This window comes from Megalops cyprinoides, chromosome 10, assembly GCF_013368585.1.
Source record: "Megalops cyprinoides isolate fMegCyp1 chromosome 10, fMegCyp1.pri, whole genome shotgun sequence".
NCBI lineage: Eukaryota > Metazoa > Chordata > Actinopteri > Elopiformes > Megalopidae > Megalops > Megalops cyprinoides.
The window spans coordinates 37,596,794-37,617,507 of NC_050592.1; the positions used below are offsets into that span (position 1 = coordinate 37,596,794).

Here is a 20,714-nt window from a genome sequence, read left to right on the forward strand (position 1 = left end):
GTGGGTAAAATGTGACTCAAGACCTGGACTTCCTGTTTACAATTGATGTCATGATCTATTTCCAGCCCTGAGGCAGGGGGCAATGGGAGGTTCTTTATGGGAGTGGGGATATAAATCTAATTTATAGCTAAAACCAGACACTCACAGACATGCACACATAGGTCATTCCATGCCACCTCACCCAGAATTCAGAACTTTTCCCAGTTCATGTCATGGATTTTCTTGAAAAAAATTCATGAAAAAACTTCTATGAAATTCGTGGGACCTTGCAAAATCCTATAGCTCTACTACAAATACTTTTTTAGTTATGAATTTTTGAAGTTTGGCCCTTGGAGCTAAATTTCATCATTTTTGCAATTCTTTGTATGTGTATTATAAGCCTCACCAATTGCTTATTTTTCACTGGATTGGGTTTAAATTTGTTCTGAACATCCAAGAAACATCCAGTAATCAAATTAATAAAAATAAACATTTTTTACCCAAACGAAGAATCTTCAATTTTCAAAAATGAATATCTCCACTGGTTTTCACTTTCTTGCAACCAAATTTTGATTCTGTGTAGTATTAATATGGTTCTATCACATCTAGAAGTTTTTCCATTGCTCCCAGGGTCCTATGTTCCCCAGCTCTATATAGCACATAATGGGAACCTGAAAAAGATGTTCCCCAACTCTGTATTCGCTTAATATGGCATGGATAATGCTTCCATGGGCCCAAATGGAGGTTCAGGTTAGGGTTAGCTTTAGCATTAGTTCTAGGGTTAGTGTTAGCTTCAGCTTTCCAGCATTAGCATTAGCATTAATGTCAGATTTAGCCTTGAAATTTGGGTGAGAGTCAGAGTTAGGGTTAGGGTTGTGTTAGCATTAGCATTAGGTTAGCATTAGCATGTGGGTAAGTGTTAGCAGTAGACTTATCATTTTATTGAGAGTTAGCATTAGCTTTAGGGTTGTGTTAGCATTAGGGTTAGCATTAACATGTGGGTAAGTGTTAGCATTAGCATTTTGGTTACTATTAGCATTAGATGCAAGGTTTGCATTAACTGGTGTGTTAACAGAATATTGAACTGGGGAACACAGCACCCTGGGAACATAGGACCCTGTGAATTTAGTTAATCTGGGTTCCTTAGCTCAATACACATATTATTTCGCAATTTCAAACTTTTTTGAACTAATTTCTGACATCATCAACTAGTAGCATTAGAAAACAATAAAGCAAGTCTGGGCTAATCCCACCTGAAACAGGTTTGGGTGGATTATTGCAAAATAGATTGCAACATACCCAGAAGTATATAAAAGAGTGCAATCATAATTAATTTCATCATTAAGCAGTTTGATGTGATAGTGAGATCATGGAGCCCTGCTCTGTTGGAAAAGGCCAACTGTCACAAGACAGCCTGCACAAATGGAAAAGTTGATCTTTCAAGTTTGGCTGAGTTGGGAACAGACAAGAAACTATTGAAGCTGAGAAGTGGATGTTTTGACTTGAAGTTTGAAATTGCGAAATAATGTATGTGTATTGAGCTAAGGAACTAAGATTAATAGTTCCGTCCAGACACACGGAACAAGATGACATCATCTAATATGCAACAAACCAAGCCATTACAAGTTGTAAATTGCAAATTTCCTGAACCCAATGAAAAACAGGCTCCATTGGTATGACACAGAGATAGAAAACCTTGAAGTCAACATAGTACAAATATCCTATGAAATAAAACCACTGAATGTAATATTACAGCCAGTGAAAAGTATGAAAAATTAGCTATTTTCAAAAAATTATTGAATGATGTAGAAGTCATAACATCTTTAAATTTCTTATATATCTGCAATGAATATTAACACTTTCCCATAGAAAAGTTTCAAGGAAAAGAAAATCATCCTTCTTGGGAAAATATACAGTCAAAATATCTTAAAAAGTGGGTTTTTCAGCTCTGAAGCCATTTTTAGCAAGATCTGTGGCACTCATTTTTTATGCAGAACCAAATGACTTATAGATGTGATAGAACTGTATTAATACTACACAGAAGCAAAATTTTATTGCAAGAAATTGAAAACTAGTGTTGATATTAATTTTTGAAAGTTGAAGATTCTTTGTTTGGGTAAAAAAAATATTTATTTTTATTAATTTGATTACTGTAAAGTATTCAGCACAATTATTTACATGAATACATGTTGCAAATTATCCTTAGGGTTTCCTGGATGTTCAGTACAAATTTCAACCCAATCCAGTGAAAAATAAGCAATTGATGAGGCTTATAATACACATACAATGAATTGCAAAAATGATGCAATTTAGCTCCGCGGGCCAAACTTTAAAAATTCATAGCTAAAAAAGGATTTGTCGTCGAGCTATAGGATTTTGCAAGGTCCCATGAATTTAACAGAAGTTTTTTCATGAATTTTTTTCAAGAAAATCCATGACATGAACTGAGAGGTCCTAGGTGAGTCGGCATGGAATGACCCACATACACAGACATGCCCACACATGGACCCACACACACACACACACACACACACACATGCACACAGAAAGATACTCATATGCACGTACCCATACACTTGCAGGTACAGACACAGATGCACAATGTGAAGCTTGGTGAAGTGGTGTTTTTAGAAACTCCTTTGCTTTTACTGTTTTCCAGATTTTTCTTTTTTGTTGGCTGATTAGGATGAGGAAATTCCATGTGACACCAGCTGGTGGGAGTAACCGAGACCGAGATCTTAATTTGTAATCTAAGGATTATCCATCATAGGATTTTTAATGAGTTGTGATTTCTCTTCCACTTAAAATCATAGTTTTTACTATCAAAGTTCAGCTAGCGCAAAAAGATTTCATAATGGTTAATGATGGTTGTTCTCAATGCATGCATTTATTTTGGGGTAATTTATGAGCAAAATTGAAGTCTTTCTTTGGCTCAGAAGTCAACACTTTTGTTCAGTAGCCTCTGGGACATGAGGCTGCATAATACAAAAGATCACAGTGTGTGAGGGAGAGGACAGAAGAACATGAAGCAGGGAGTTTCTAGCAGGCTATCTCTGCAATGTTGTGTGTTAACACAGGAGAGTCCAGGAACAAATTTATATCTACAAGCTGTTAAGAGACAGACAGCAAAACATTGAAGAGCTGACACAGAGACACATAGAGGAGTGGTTTCAAACCCTCGGCACTTGATCAGTATTGACATTGCTGCAGTTAATGGACTGAACTTTTGATTCTGGACCTTAACCTTTGCTGAAATTAGTTAATGATGCCTTTTTACAGACCCTTTCCATTTTATTTCAAGCTGAGTTCATGAAATGAGCAAAGGTGGTGTTTTATCTTTGAGGAAATGACCTGTGAGTGTGCGTTGAAGTCTCCCTGTGTATGTTATATGTCTGTGTGTGTGTGTGTGTGTGTGTGGAAGGAGTCTGTAAATCTTTCTATGACTGGGTGGGTCTCCTCATGCTAGTCCTTTCACCTTTCTGAAGGTCTGGTTTAAGGAATAATGTTAATGGTTGTATTCCACATTGAACTGGACTAAATGACGTCTCCACATATGGCATTATACGTGTTACCTGTGTGACACCTGATACACATAATTGATATAATTGATATCAGGCCTTATGTTGTTGGGTCAGACAGTGACTCAGTGGAACTACTATGCACCCAATTATGGTGGCACAGAAACATGGTCTATTCTGGTCAGGTGTGTTTGGGCATTGGAAAGTAGATCAGCAAAATTTTCCTTGCAGCCCTTTTCCCAGTGTGGGCGGTAATGGGGAGAGGTTTAAATATCCAGGGCATTTTTGTTCATGCCACCTGAGCCCTGGTACAAGGCACAGCCCTGCAGTATGTACACTGACAATGTTCCACAGAGTGCATGATTAAACATAACAGTGACCCATGACACCACTGATGGACAACAGCATCTAATAAACAATAATCTCAGTGTTGCTGGAAAAAGCAGTGCTCAGATCTCAGTGCTCAGCACTAAATTCAATCAGCATACAGGCATGAAACAGGGAAAAATACAGAGATAAGCTCTCTTGTGCAATTGTATAATGAGTTCTACCTTGTGTATGAACTGCAGCAATCAATATAGCAAGTAGTTTTCATTGATCAAATACCCAACACAATATGAAAATGTTAGGTAAAAGAGAGAAAGAAAAAGAAGAAAAGCCCATCTGCATGGGATGGGGGAGCTTGTCAGTTTCCAGTGTGGCTTATAAAATGACTAATTAATTAAGTGATATTACCCACAAATAACCATTCTTGCCTTGCAGTATGGAGTACAGGTGATGCAGTATGTGCTAGCTCTTCATCGGAATCAGTCGGAAGTTCCAGGTTTGTAGGAATGAGGTCGCCAGATCTCCATATGCCTACATCAGACACCCAATCCACTCTCCCGACTACCCTTTGCTTTAAAGTTCACAGCTACCTTGTTATTCTACAATGTGACACTAGATTATTCCAGCATACCATGTGATCTGTTGCTGGCAATTCCCCATTGGTTGAGGTCAAGGGGTTCTTTCAGGCCAGTCCAAGTGATTTGTAATGCTGTAGCATCACACGTGTGTGGCAACCACCTTGGATCATCTTATGAGTCCTGCCTTACCAATATACAATTACAATGGCTTTTCAATAGCTGTTTATCACTCATGATATTTAGTATTTTGTAAATTGTTAGTGTTTTCCCATTCTTGCTAATAAGAATAATAAATTACTGTGCAAAATTACTAATTTCCACACTAAAATAACTTAAACATTGAACTATAATGATTTGACTGATTATTTTTTAAATTCTCATTATTACATAATTAAGGTAATGGAGAGCATACCTACAATAAAACAAATTCAGAGTAAAATAAATTTCCACTGGGTATACTTTATACTTCATGTTTTCTCTGCAGATCTGCCATTGTTTGGTCTCAAAGTCTTGATGGCAAGGATGTCCCTCTGAAAGCACGTTGTATTTATTTGTACATTTTCCTGATTATGTAGACAGTTTTTTCTGAGAATTTCTGTGCCAACACATCAAACACTGTGCTGAAATTCTCCCTGTGAACAATTTACAATGCAAGATTAAAACAGAGAATAAAGTTACAAAGAATAAAGTTAAATAAAGTTGCAGATATTGACATGTAAACTGTTTGTACATTAAGCCCAGTAAAGGTATGTTTGTGTCACAACTGTCATAAAACCTATTTCATTTTAGTCAGTTATATCATATTTTCAGTACAGTAATGACTATGATCAAATACAGTATTCTGGATGTACAAGAGTCATCATGATTATTAATGTGAAAACCTGAAAAACATAGTTTCATTTAATTTCTGCAAACAAGCACACATGAATGAGGAATGTATCAGTCAGCTCTACCATGTTAACAGTAACCCTGTATGGTGGCTTACTGGGAAGCTTGGTTAGAATGCAAATGAAATGAACATTGGATTTTCAGTTTAAATGGACATTCTTTGACTGGCCTGTTTCACCATCACAAGCCACACGTGGTAACATTGCTTGCCTAATGGCTGTAATGTCTTAAAAACTAGCATAACAAATGTGTAATCCACTGGCACAGATGCAGTAAATTACTAACTTACTTACTGACTTAACTGTCGTGGCATTTGCTGTGGAGCCAACTTGACCTGCCAGTGATGAAACAACACTGGCGAGAATGAGGGGGGGGGGGGAGTGTGTAGGACATTGCTTGAGAGAGATGAAGAGAGAAAGAGAAAGAGAAAGGTGTATGACAGGCCAGGAGAGAGAGAGAGAGAGAGAAAGAGAGAGGGAGTTGTATGACAGACTAGGAGAGAGATGAAGAGACAGAGAGAGAAAGAGGGAGAGAAACAGTGAGCAGTGTAGGTCCAGGAGGGTACTGCTTCCTGGACTCTGAGAGATAAACCCATGGCTCAGCAACTTGTCCTTTCTGGCTGGCTGGTAGACGAGTAAACATGGGGGCTTGCTGGTCCCTGGTGGCTCTCTGGGGTGTTTTCATGCTTGCACAGCAGTGCTGTTGAGTGGAGCAGGAAATTCCACCAGGCAGACTCATAATGCTTCCTTCAGTGCTCACTCTTAACCAGATTTACTCCCCTCTCCATCCAGAAGCAATCAGGGTTTGTTTAAATAGGACCAGGATGTACCAGGTGGGGCATGAACTCTGTCTATGGCCCAGACAATGTGCTGAACAAGAAGAGCAATCTGGCATAATTCTGCCTTGTGGTCTCAGGTGACATGCATGCCAATGGAATGATAGAGTAGCCATGTTTAGAAATATATTTCAACTTTAATGAACCATTTAACAAGAGTAAAAAAGCTGCTGGGGAGTGGAAAATATGTAAAGAAGTTGAAGTTAAAAGTAACAGATTCACAAATAACTGATGTGGATTAGCTTTGGAAGTTGGCACACATTAGAAGTGAAAAATGGGATTTGTGATTGGTCAAACTAAACTTGCATGAAGAGTTATAAACGCAATTTAAAAAATCCTACTGCAGTCATCATTGGGATTGCTGTGCTTCTGGTGTTCCAGCTGCAAGGTCTTTCCTTCTTCTTTAATTATTCCGATTAAGAGGTAATTTGCTAGCTATAGAAGCAGAAAACAGAAAAGATTTTAACATTTACTTTAATAAAAGAGAAAGACACAAAAATGAAGTCAGTAACATTTCACTTCATTCAGTACCACTCTCTAGAGCAGGGCTCTATGTGCTGTGCTGCAAGGGGCTGTTTGATTCTGTGTCTCATAGGTGGTCAGATACTGACTCTGTTCCTGTGTACCTTAGATAAAAGAAAACTGCACAGATCACACTGTACACTCAGATTGCACCAAGGTTACTATGAAACTAAGTAAACTCCAAATGCCCACACTCGTCACAGAAATCTCACATTTCTATTACCATATTCTCATAATCTCTAGATATATATGAAAAACAGGTTCACACACACTAATATGACTATGTTTAGGGCCTGTGATGTTACACAGAAAGCTCCTGTTGAGTTCATGTGTGCAGTTTTTGCTGAGCATGTGGTGGGTGTGTGTCTGTGTGTGTGTGTGTGTGTGTGTGTGTGTGTGTGTGTGCTTGTTTGTGTAGTGTAGCTGAAGAGAACTCTAATTTACACTCATAAAATAAACCCCCTGAAGTCCTGTAGGTCATGGACACCCCACCATTGCCAGGGGAGGGTAATATCTGCTCATATCCCACAAACCTTTTGTTGATTCACAACTGAAATCAATGATATTGTAACATAGCAGCCAAAGTAAGGAACACTGTCTACAGTGTGGGATTCAAAGAGGGGGAAGATGGGATGCCACCCCTGATGTCATCATCAAGGATATTGCAACAGTATGTCCTTCTTATGAAAAAGTTTTCACAAGAAGTGTCAGTGCTCCGCCTCCTTAGCTGTCGAGTTTTTGTTTTTTCCTTGCCCATGTGCTTTTGTTTTCCCTGTGTTTTGGTCCTGCCCCGCTCCCCGCCCGGTCTCCGCCCGCCTGATTACCTGTACACCTGCTTCCCATTCCCTCGTCTGCCCTGCCCTATATCTTCCCTGCTTTTCCCTGTCCTGTTGCTAGTTCGTCACAGTGTTTTTCGCCTGTTTCGTCCCCGCGTTTGCTATATGCTTCTGTCTGCCTGTTTCCCGTTTTTCGACCCTGCTTGTACCCTGACCTCGTTTTTGCCTGCCTCCTTGCCTTGTTCGCTTGATTGTCTGCCTGTCCGGTTCCCCGACCTTGCCTGCTCCGATTTCCCGATCCTCGCTCTGTCCACGGACTGTCTCCCGGTTTTCGACCCTGCTTGTTTTCGGATTAGCGAATTGCCTGACGATTCCATTAAAGACGCACGGAACCCGACGCTCCCGTGGTCCGCGCCTGAGTCCCTGCCTGAGCCCCGACAGTACGAACTAGCCACCATGGACTCAGCGGACCTACCCCAGCTGCGGGCTGCACTAGAGCTGCAGGGCGCGTTGTTGGGGGGGCACCAATCCCAGCTGGGAACCATCGGCCGGTCCCTGGAGGGCCTCGCTGCTAGCCTCGCCAGCGTCACGTCCCAGCTGCAACAGTTGCAGCTGAGCCAGGGTAATCGCTTCTCGCTGCCTGCGGCAGCTCCCCCTCCAGCTTCTCCAGCACCCCCGAGCCGGGAGCCTCGTCTGCCTCCTCCCGAGTCATACGCGGGGGATCCAGGAACCTGTCGGTCGTTCCTCTCCCAGTGCTCCCTGGTTTTCGAACTGCAGCCCTCCACGTTTCCCACGGACCGGGCGAAGATCGCTTACGTCATTACCCTGCTGACGGGACGTGCCAGGGAGTGGGGCACTGCGGTCTGGGACGCCGGCGTTTCTTTCTGCCATTCCTTCACGGTCTTTGCTGAGGAGATGAGGAGGGTCTTCGACCGATCCAGACACGGTCGCGAGGCTGCAAGGGAGATGCTCAGGATTCGCCAGGGGCGCCGGTCAGTTTCGGATTTTGCGATCGAGTTCCGCACTCTCGCTGCCACTAGTGGCTGGAACACAGCGGCGCAATACGACGCCTTTCTCCACGGCCTTTCGGAGTCCATCAAGGACGAGCTGGCCACCCGAGAACTGCCGGCCAGCTTTGACGCCCTGGTGGATCTGGCCATCCGCGTCGACCAGCGCCTGTCGCAGCGATGCCGGGAGAGAGGAGCCAGTGGACTGCTGAGCCCCTTCCAAGAACTGCCCGCACCGGTTGCGCGTAGCCCCGCCGTTCTGCCGCCTACCTCCCCGGCGCCGATGCAAGTAGACCGCACTTGCATGACTCGCCTGTCCCCTGCCGAGCGACAGAGGAGGATCAGCGCCGGAGCCTGCCTGTACTGCGGTCAGCCAGGGCATTTCGTGGCGACCTGCCCCGTTAAAAGCCAGCGCTCACCCGTAGCAAGGGGAGTACAGGTGAGCGTGACCCCTTTAAATCAGCCTCCTGAGATCCGCCCTCTTTTTTCGGCCACTCTGCTCATCAGGGGTCGATCCCACGCTGTCTCTGTTTTAATCGATTCGGGGGCCGACGGGAGTTTCATTGATGCCGGCTTAGCGGCCCGATTGCAGCTGCCCCGTGTCCCGCTGCGCTCTCCGCTAGAAGCCCACGCCATCACCGGGGCCCCGCTGGTCCGCATCACTCACGCCACCCCTCCTGTGAGTTTCCTCATCTCCGGCAACCATCGCGAGGAGATCGTTCTACACGTATTAGACACCCCACAAGCTTCCGTGGTCCTGGGCCATCCCTGGCTCGCTCGGCACAACCCCCACGTTGACTGGCAGGGCAACAAGATTCTGGGCTGGAGCCCGTTCTGCCACTCCCACTGTCTTCGCGATGCTCTGGCTCCCGCGTCGCTAGACGCTCCCTCGCCCGAGGAATTCCCGGATCTGTCGGCAGTGCCGCCGGAGTACCTGGACTTGAAGCCGGTGTTCAGTAAGTCCCGCGCCACCTCGCTTCCTCCGCATCGCCCCTACGACTGCGCGATCGACCTCCTGCCCGGCTCCTCACCCCCAAGGGGGGGCCTGTACTCCCTGTCCCCGCCAGAGAGGGAGGCCATGGATCGCTACATCCGGGAGTCTTTAGCTGCCGGGATCATCCGCCCGTCCTCCTCGCCTGCCGGGGCTGGATTTTTCTTCGTAGGGAAGAAGGACGGCTCCCTTCGTCCCTGCATTGATTACCGTGGTCTCAACGCCATCACCGTTAAGAATCGCTACCCCCTACCGCTCCTGTCCACTGCTTTTGAGTCGCTGCAAGGGGCCACCGTCTTTACCAAACTCGACCTCCGCAACGCCTACCACCTGATCCGTATCCGTGAGGGAGACGAGTGGAAGACTGCCTTCAACACTTCTTCCGGGCACTATGAATATCTGGTCATGCCATTCGGTCTGACGAATTCCCCAGCTGTGTTCCAGTCACTGGTAAACGATGTCCTCCGTGACATGCTGAACCAGTATGTGTTCGTTTACCTGGACGACATACTCGTCTTCTCCCGTTCCTTACCCGAACACGTCCAGCATGTCCGTCGGGTTCTCCAGCGCCTGCTGGAGAACCACCTGTATGTCAAGGCAGAGAAATGCGAATTTCATCGGGACACCGTCTCCTTCCTGGGTTTCGTGATCACGGCGGGTAACATCCAAATGGACCAGCAGAAGGTGCGAGCTGTAGAGGAGTGGCCTCGCCCCACTTCCCGTCGAGAGCTGCAGCGCTTCCTCGGCTTTGCTAACTTTTACCGCCGCTTCATTCGGAATTACAGTACGATAGCGGCTCCCCTCACTGCCTTGACATCAGTTAACAGGGCATTTACCTGGTCCCAGGGAGCGGAGGAGGCGTTCCGCAACCTGAAGGGCCGCTTCACTTCAGCGCCCATTCTGACCCAGCCCGATCCTGCCCGGCAGTTCATCGTGGAGGTGGATGCCTCAGACGTGGGAGTGGGGGCAGTCCTGTCTCAGCGCTCTGCCACCGACAGCAAACTCCACCCCTGCGCTTACTACTCCCATCGCCTCTCGCCCACGGAGCGCAATTACGACATCGGCGATCGGGAGCTACTAGCAGTTAAACTGGCGCTGGAGGAGTGGAGGCATTGGCTGGAGGGGGCAAAGACGCCGTTCCTGGTATGGACAGATCATAAGAACTTGGAGTATATCAGGTCGGCTAAGCGTCTGAACCCCCGACAGGCCCGCTGGTCTCTGCTTTTTTCCCGGTTCAACTTTACTCTGTCCTACCGACCGGGAACCAAGAATGGGAAACCCGACGCCCTGTCTCGCCAGTTCGCGCCAGCAGACGAGACTCCGGAACCCAGCACCATTTTACCTGCCCGATGCTTGGTTGCAGCGGCACAATGGGACATTGAGAACGTCGTCCACGCCGCCCTCCGGACCGAACCGGGTCCTAGCTCCTGCCCCCCTAATCGCCTCTTTGTTCCGCGTTCTGTCCGCTCTCAGGTCTTGCAATGGGGGCACTCGTCCCGACTCGCCTGCCATCCCGGCGCCAGACGCACGGCGGCATTCATCAGTCGGCGGTTCTGGTGGCCCACCATGAAGGAGGACGTCCGCAGCTTTGTTTCTGCCTGCTCGGTCTGCGCCCGAAACAAGAGATCTAACCAGCCGCCCGCTGGCCTGCTGCAACCCCTGCCAGTTCCCCGACGACCCTGGTCCCACATCGCTCTGGATTTCGTCACCGGTCTGCCCACCTCTGACGGTAACACCGCCATCCTCACCATCGTAGATCGGTTTTCCAAGTCCGTTCACTTCGTCCCACTCCCAAAACTCCCCTCTGCCAGAGAAACAGCCCAACTGCTTATCCACCACGTGTTCCGGCTACATGGGCTGCCCACAGACGTGGTGTCCGACCGGGGCCCCCAGTTCACCTCTCACTTCTGGAGGGCTTTTTGCAGGCTGCTGGGTGCCACGGTCAGTTTGTCGTCTGGGTTCCACCCCCAGTCCAACGGCCAGTCCGAGCGGGCGAACCAGCAATTGGAGACCGTACTGCGGTGTCTCACCTCCCAGGAGCCGTCAGCATGGAGCCAGCAACTGCCCTGGGTGGAATACGCCATTAACTCCCTGCCCTCATCATCGTCGGGACTGTCCCCTTTCCAGTGCTGTCTAGGGTATCAGCCTCCCCTGTTCCCAGCCCAGGAGGAGGAGGTCGGCGTCCCCTCGGCAGCTGCCTTCATCCGGCGATGTCGCCGCACCTGGAAACGTGCACGGCTCGCCCTGCTTCGCTCCTCAGCGCAGATTAAGCGGCTCGCCGATCGCCACCGTTCCAGAGCCCCCCGCTATCGCTTGGGGCAGCGGGTGTGGCTTTCCACTAGGGATCTTCCCCTCAGGACGGATTCCCGCAAGCTCACACCCCGCTACATCGGCCCCTTTCCTATTGCCAAGGTGATTGGTCCCGTAGCGGTTCGGCTCAAGCTCCCGCTCTCGCTCCGTCGGATCCACCCCACCTTCCATGTCTCCAGAGTCAAGCCTGTCGTCAGTAGCCCCCTCTGCCCGGCTCCGAGGGCTCCTCCGCCGCCTCGCCTGATCGACGGAACGGAGGCTTACACCGTGCGCCGCCTGCTAAAGGTCCGGCGCCGGGGACGGGGATTCCAGTACCTGGTGGACTGGGAGGGCTACGGTCCTGAGGAGAGGTGTTGGGTCCCTGCCAGGGACATCCTGGATCCTGCCCTCATCAGGGACTTCCACCGCCGGCATCCTGGCGCACCCGCTGGGACGCCTGGGGGCGTCCGTAGAGGGGGGGGGTACTGTCAGTGCTCCGCCTCCTTAGCTGTCGAGTTTTTGTTTTTTCCTTGCCCATGTGCTTTTGTTTTCCCTGTGTTTTGGTCCTGCCCCGCTCCCCGCCCGGTCTCCGCCCGCCTGATTACCTGTACACCTGCTTCCCATTCCCTCGTCTGCCCTGCCCTATATCTTCCCTGCTTTTCCCTGTCCTGTTGCTAGTTCGTCACAGTGTTTTTCGCCTGTTTCGTCCCCGCGTTTGCTATATGCTTCTGTCTGCCTGTTTCCCGTTTTTCGACCCTGCTTGTACCCTGACCTCGTTTTTGCCTGCCTCCTTGCCTTGTTCGCTTGATTGTCTGCCTGTCCGGTTCCCCGACCTTGCCTGCTCCGATTTCCCGATCCTCGCTCTGTCCACGGACTGTCTCCCGGTTTTCGACCCTGCTTGTTTTCGGATTAGCGAATTGCCTGACGATTCCATTAAAGACGCACGGAACCCGACGCTCCCGTGGTCCGCGCCTGAGTCCCTGCCTGAGCCCCGACAAGAAGTTTGTTACTGAGGGTTTTTACTGAGGCTGAGAGTGTAGATATCCAGACCATTTTTCTTGCTGATGTAGGGGGAGGATCTCATAAGGATTAGCTCATGTAATTGAGCTAATCAGAACGATATCAGTTTGTCTCCATCAACAACGAATCCTCCGCTTGTTCCAGAGTAAGATATGGTATACCTCAAGGATCTGTGCTTGGACCTCTGCTCTTCTCGTTATACATGTTGCCTCTTGGCGATATCATCCGTAAACATGACATTAATTTCCACTGTTACGCGGATGACACTCAGTTATACATATCAGTCAAACCCGATGTCCCTCTGAATATTTCAAACAGGGAGGCCTGCCTAACAGATGTAAAGAATTGGATGGCCCGAAACTTTCTCCTCCTTAACCTGGACAAAACCGAAATATTGGTCATAGGCCAAAATTCAATCAGGAGCAAACTCACTCATTTTACACTGGACCTTGATGGTGTCTCCCTTGCCCCGAGTGCAGCCATCAAAGACCTTGGTGTTGTTATTGATCCCGAGCTCTCCTTTGAAACTCACATAACTAACACCTCTAGGACTGCCTTCTTCCATCTGAGAAATATTGCTAAAATCAGGAAAATCATATCAATTAACGACGCTGAAAAACTAATCCATGCCTTTGTAACATCCAGATTAGACTACTGTAATGCCCTCTTGTCAGGATGTGCAAACGCCTCATTAAAACCCCTTCAGCTGGTGCAAAATGCAGCTGCTCGAATCTTAACTAAAACTAAACGTTTTGAGCACATCACCCCAGTTCTGGCCTCTCTCCACTGGCTACCTATTAAATACTGGATCATTTTTAAAATACTCTTACTCACATTTAAGGCTTTAAATGGGCTTGCCCCCCCCTATCTTAAGGACCTTCTTCATCCATATCTTCCGCAAAGAGCCCTTCGCTCCCAAAATGCCGGGCTTCTCACCATTCCAAGAGTGGGCAAAACTACTGTAGGTGGTAGAGCCTTTTCCTATCAAGCCCCTCTCCTGTGGAACAGTTTACCCTCTGAGATTCGGGGAACAGACTCCACCTCCACCAGACTCCACCTCTCCACCTTTAAGTCTAGGCTCAAAACATATCTATATAGTAAATCCTTCAGCTGAGGGACATGGCCTGGTGCTGGCGTGGATCATAGAGTCTCTGGTGGACTAAGTGGTCATTGCTTTCATGGACCCTGTGCCGTGATCTGGTGTTGACTGTCTTAGGGTCGCCCTCATGACTATGCCGGTCCCTTGCCTCCCGTCCCCTAGGTATGCTGCCATAATGTTAGCCTGCCGGGGTCTTTCCTTGTTGCACACCTTTTTCTCTGCCCCTCCTCTCCTGCCTCTCTGTTTTACATCCCTGCCATTCTTATCATCCACTAACCACTGTTTTCTGTTTGCTTCCTATCCCTGCTCCGGGCTCCTGTCCGGAGCTGTAGCCCAAGCGTCTCATCCTGTTTTCCAGTCCTGCTACCTCGCTGCCCTGCCCATCAAAGCCAACTGCATTCCAAGACCCGGACATCCTAGGAGACATTCTTATAATCACTCTACTGTTAACTACTATTGTTTGTCAATCGCAAATGTCTTAAAGTACATTGCATAATTTTGTCTCTAACTCTATCTGCCCAGTGCCGGCCAGAAGCAGATGGGCCCCCCCATGAGCCTGATTCTGCTCAAGGTTTCTTCCTGATAGGGAGTTTTTCCTTGCCACTGTTGCCTTAGGCTTGCTCTCAGGGGGTCTTAGGCCTGGGAACAATGTAAAGCTGCTTTGTGACAACTTGTGTTGTAAAAAGCGCTATACAAATAAAAATGAATTGAATTGAATTGAATTAATTGGAACTGCAGTCCCGAGACTTCAAGCCAGAAAGCAGAGTTATGTTCCAGCATGCTGTCCTCCGATGCAGACTGGCCCATTGCACTTTGGGCCTCCTTCTGAAAGCATTGCTCCCATTCGCCACTTTGCTTATTTACTGCTGCTCTGTACATGAATAACATTTGCTGTTATATAATTTACATTTTACGTGCATTACATTTGCTGTTGAAGTGTGACTTGCAGAGATTAATGGTCCTTAATAGAGATTAGCTCCTTAATGACATGCAGCCTTTCACAAGAAAGTAGGCATCTTTAGCCATTCTCCACAGACTTTAAGATATATGTCTTAACATTTTGAGGAACAGTTAATCCAGTGATGGTGGCCGATTCATGAAATATCTTGAATACAGAAGTCACAGCTAAAATGCTGTTCTCCAGTAAATCGCAGTAAGACTTTAACGTGCCCTTCAGATGGACAGTGCTTTTTGCTGAGTTTAGTCAGTGGGGTATTCACACCACCCACACTGTTGCCACAGGACTGCCCCCCTACTGTGTGATGGCATGCTCAGGTTGCTTTCTGCTGTGCTGCTTGGTGATTTTACTTACCCATATACTCACAGCTCACAGGCCCAGCCCAGAGTGGCTTCAGCCACAGCCATCCTGCAAAGACACACAATAGAGCAAGCAGGGTTAGTGTAAATGGATTTCTGTGGGGGAGGTTTGGATTGAAAGTGCTGTGAAAGCATCTTTTTCCTGTTCCCCTGTTACCTGAACCGCACAGCGCTGGTATGTGTGTCCATTTTGAAGCAGCTCAGCTTTAATGGAGGGGAGATGCTTCAGACACGCTTTTGCACCTTACGGCAGAGGCAGGTCAAGGCCGAGTTGTTTATACAGTCCAGCTGGTGAAGCAACAGTGTTTTGACAAGCTTCCAAGTGCTCAGTGTGCTGCTTTCAGTTTCTAAGCTGCAGACTCGAAACTGTCAAACTAAAGTGGGCACGGGTGTGTGTGTGTATGCTCATACATGCGTGAGTGTGTGGATGTGTGTGTGAGAGTATGTGTGTGTGCATGTCTGTGTGGGAGAGTGTGTGTGTGTGAAAGAGAATGTCTGTGTATGTGTGCACATGTGTGAGAATGTGTGTGCATGTCTGTGTATGTGGTATGTGTGTGTGCACGCACGTACATGTGTTTGTGTGTGTGTGTGTGAGAGAGAGAGAGAGAGAAAGAGAGAGAGAGAGAGAAAGCATGTCTATGTGTGCATGTTAGTGTGTGTGTTTGTGTGAGTATGTGTGTGTGTGAGAGCATGTGTATGCATGTGTGTGCGTATGTGTATGTGTGTGTGTGTATGCATATGTGGGTGCATATGCGAGTGAGAGAGATTGTGTGTTTGTGTGTGTGAGTGTGTGAAAGTGAGACCGTGTGGATGTGTCCATACTATGATCTCCATCCCATGGTGACTTATATCTCTGATCTGCTTCCTTCAGGAGGAGAAAGGCATTTCCTGTGAACTCCTAGAGCTGGACTTCCTGAAATGCAGTGTGGGATTTCCCTTCATGAGGGCACAGACAAAGGTATACCTGCACATGCATGCACACCTAGATTCTCACCCGTATACTCACATAATCACACAATGTATGTGTAAAGAATATGAAAAGGTTGGCACCTCAACGAGTGAAATCAGAACCACGATTCTCATCTCACAACTAGATTTCAAATGCCAATTTTCTTACACGTTGAGCTAACAGCAATTTGCCCCTAGCTCTATCAGCAACATCGCTCAAGATGTTTCAAGGAGTGATGTTTCTGCCGAAACTGCTCTGCTACCTGCTACGCTATGAGCTTTATGCAGGACTCACACAAGCTACTAATTTTCAGCTCTGCTACATATGCACACAGAGTCTTACCTATATACATACTGAGAGTCTTACCTGTATACACACATAATCTTACCGGTATGCACATATAGAGTCTCATTGTTGTTGTAACCCATTGTTATGGATATGTGAAAATTCTGATACTATTGTGTCTGTCCCAGTATGAGATGAGCAATAGCTCTGCAGGGCAAGAAACAAATCATTACCAAGTCCACACTTAGCATGCCCAGGAGCACTTTCCGTTTTCTTGTATAGCGAAAACACATGAAAGAAAACAAAGTTGAGGATGGCCTTGGAAGAATGATTTGTTAAAAGAGTCAGCAGTCACCATTATACAATTCAGCTAATACCCCATTCAGCCATTACCCAGTTCAACCATTACCCCATTCATCCATTATCCAGTCAAAACATGACCCATTTCAGCCCCTTAACAATTGATCCCAGTACCATTGGTCCTGTTCCTTCTTTCTTCCTTGCCTTTGTTTCTGTTTTTCTTCCATGTGTCACTCTTAATTGCATCTCACATTTGGCTCAGATGGACATACATTTGGCTCAGATTGACACATTTCATAGTCCTTATGTGTGTGGAAGATATTTTGTGTTGCCTGGGTCCCAGGCCACGGATAATATGGCTATCAAATGCATTTTTCACACATCACATCATTTTCACACCATGTGCTCTTTGATGTCCCATTTAGCGCATTCCTCAGGCCTGGGCAGTAGAACCATGGTCACACCCAGATACATCTAATATGGTAAACAAGGCTGCTTCTGTGTACCTTTAAAAATGAGAGGTTTCTGTTAATTGTATAGGCATTCAATACTTTACCAAGTATTTGCTACAAGTCTCAACCTTAAATTGTCTTTAGATGTGTTCCTGAGCATAGTTCAAACACTGAGGCTATTGCAGCTCAAGTTTCAAGATATTCAGCCTTTAAACCTTGTGGCAACGTTTTAATATTTACGTTGGTAATTATCTGCTGGAATAAGTGATGTTGTTAATCGGTGCATTTAATGTATTTTAAATTCAATGAAATTACATAGGAACTGTAATTTCTGTTTGTGTAAACTTAAATGAAAAGCATAAATTAATAAATAGAAAAAAACCAAAAAAGGGAGGCTGTCTGGTTCATTAATTGTTTTGGAAATGATGAGTAACAAATTTTCTTATTGAATAAAGGTCTGTTAGGAAAACCCAGGACTTACTGCAATATAAAACATGTATGTACTATCTGAAATGGCGGCATGTGTAGAGGAGAGGTTGGCATGCGATCTAATGGGTTTCATTAGGAATATCTGTTATAGTAAACAACCAAATTGTCTGTACTCGCAATTAAATTATGTGAGAGATCAACATAGTCACACTACCAGGCAGGCTATTAGGGGTTATCTAGTGAAACCAAAACCCAGAACAGATGCAGTGTGCAGATCTGTAATGTATAGGACCATCACAATGCGGAACAAGTTACCAATTATGATTATTGAAGCACCCAACAAGACAAGTTTTAAAAAACTACTAAAAAAACAACAAGAACCCTAATATTAACTAACCAACCTGAACAACCACAATGGAATGCAATTTGATGTGTTGAGATGTTTCGTTTTTTTAATAGATTTTTTTACTTGTTTTGAATATGTTTTTGAGACTTACATTTGTTATATGTCTTGTTATATGTGTTATGTTTTGTTGTGTGTGGATCCCAGGAAGAGTAGCTGCTACCTTAGTGGCAGCTAATGGGGATCTGAAAAAAGAATAAAGAATGTGAATATATTGCAATTTCAGTGGTTTGCATTCAGTTCACAGGGGCAGAGATTATCATGGTGAGATGAGCCTGATGTACAATTGAAGATTCTAAACAGGGTTTTGGCAGTTATGCAATTTTTTTGAAATACTTGCTTGTCCAAACAGTTAATACACATGCGTGTGTGACACATATGTATTTTACTCGGCTCCTTCACAGCAAGTCATAGAACCAGAATGGAGTAAACCACACACATGCATCTGTTAATTCTCCCGTGTGTGGGGCTGCTGGGAAACTCATATCTATGATGCAGGTTCCAATCACTCTGCCATTTTTTTAGAATTAAAAGGTTGGCTTTTTTGCTGTTCCACACCACTCTGTTTTCCTAACACTATTTTATTTTTATTCTCTGCAGTACCACTTAGCTGTTATTTTCGACACTAGCCATCTTTCTGGGGATAATGAAACATTACAGTTTATAGTTACTGCGAAGAGGTGAGTTTTGATTTATATCTGTGTAGAACTGGATAAAAGGAGAACTAGAACTATAACCTGTGAATATGAAAAATGATAATGCCACACTTACCCATGTAGGTGAATGATACTAATAATACTAATACTGTATTCAAACATCTCAAAAGTCAGCAATTATCTACTCTTGAAATTTCTATAATCGAGTCACTTTAGAGGAAAAAGGGTAGTGATTTACGCTTTCATGAGTACAAACCTATTTAACATCTTAAAGCATTTCCATGATTTCATGCAAACAACAGTGTTAGTGCCACTTGTAAGTATGTGCCATTGCTTTAGGAACGTGTGCTTGAAAAGATATTATTGCAGTATAAAACTGTACATTCTAGAAGTGTTCATTCTGGATTTATCTATTTATCTAGATTTGTTTATTTATTCTACTTTTTGCATTTAACACCTTTTTATATTAGTCATTTGTTTCTGTTATTTGTGTAAGAGAAAAAAATTGGTTAATTTGGGCCACAGACGAGACACTGCAGCAATGTAATATTGTTAGACTTCAGCGTATTCCTCTTATGCAGGAAGTAACTGTCCTTGGACAGAGTGCAGTCTTTCACTTTTATGAGTTAAGAATAACGTGAAACAGGTTATGTGAAAACTTAAAGTAGAACATCATGCTTACAGTGTTCAATCACAGTGTAGTACTGATGTCTGAGGTTTGAAAAAAGTTGCATGTCTTTTAAAATATGTTCCAAAAATGATATTAATAAAATCATGTTTCAAGGTGAGCACCTTGGATATAATGTATACTAGTGCAAATGCCCCTTTCTGTGTGGTCACCTATGAGTATTACACAAATGTTCTTGAATATCTTTCCTTTTGTATAGCGCCAACCCAGAGGATGAGAGCAAATTGTCAGACAACACTCTGGAGCTGTCAATTCCCCTGGTGCATGAGGTGGACACAACTATCACTGGGTAAGAACACAACTTAAACAACACAACTGTCACTGGGTAAGAGCTCAGCTTATTCAAATAATACAATGATCACTAAGTAAGAGTACAGCCTACTCAAATAATACAGCTATCACTGAGTAGTAGCACAACTTACACAAACAAAACAACTATCACTGAGTAAGAGCACAACTTACACCAGGGGTCTACCGGTAGCCTGCTGCCTGTTTTTGAGTAGCTCGCCAAAAGGTTCAAAGATTATGTACAAAAAATCTAACAACAAATAAATGCACCTTGGAAACCTCTTCCCATTTCAATCCAATCAAATACACAGATGTCCCACCCCCCTCCAACACGAAATGATAGCAGCTGTCAATCAAATAAGATGTCGTCACGTCAGTTACACTGCAACGTTCAGCACCACTTCAGGGATATTCTAAAGCTCTTAACGTGAAAAGGCTTAACGTGGCTTAATGTTCCAAAACAGCTATCAATAATCACCAAATTTCTCTCTGACATATCTCTGTCTTGTCATAAACACTTCTGCCTGGCAAAAAATCTAAACCAAAATCCTATGAGTATGGACGTTATCTTACATTAAGTGTTTTCCTCTCTATTGACGCCCATTATAAGGAAAAGGCTTAACATGGCTCAATGATCCAAAATAGCGTCCAATGATCACCAAATTTGTTTGACATCTCACGTCATAAACATGTAGTAATGTTTTCTATGTTTTCTATGACTTTGATGTGAATTTAAGATGTTTTGATATATTATGTGAGTGTGACAGAGTGCTGTCACTACGGTTGAGTATGCGCTCTGACTGCCATACCAATGAGCCTGGCTCTTTGGCATTGTCGTCAAAGCTGCAGTTTAGTATCCCGTAGACCCAGGTTTGAGGCCAGGTGGGGTGGCTGCTCTTGCCCTTCACTACAGTGAGCTTGACACATTGAAATTTGAAACATATGGATACCAAACATACATTTGACATGCTATTGATGTGAATTTAAGATGCTTTTGATCCAAAATGTGAGCTTTGGATATTGACATTTGATACATGTATACACAAAAAGTAGCTTAATTCAACTGGTTAATGTGAGTGTTTTGATATGTTATGTGAATAAGTGCGAGTAATATAAGA

At 45.2% G+C, this 20,714-nt stretch overlaps 1 protein-coding gene across 2 annotated transcripts in view; it reads left to right on the plus strand.

Moving 5' to 3' along the window:
- itga9 (integrin, alpha 9) overlaps window positions 1–20,714 on the plus strand; it is a 148,147-nt gene that overhangs the window by 98,896 nt on the left and 28,537 nt on the right. For both annotated transcript variants that reach the window (XM_036538801.1, XM_036538803.1), the window contains exons 19-21: window positions 16,018–16,104; window positions 18,565–18,644; window positions 19,508–19,597. In XM_036538801.1, the coding sequence (XP_036394694.1) occupies window positions 16,018–16,104; window positions 18,565–18,644; window positions 19,508–19,597 (257 nt within the window). The remainder of the gene's footprint in view (window positions 1–16,017; window positions 16,105–18,564; window positions 18,645–19,507; window positions 19,598–20,714) is intronic.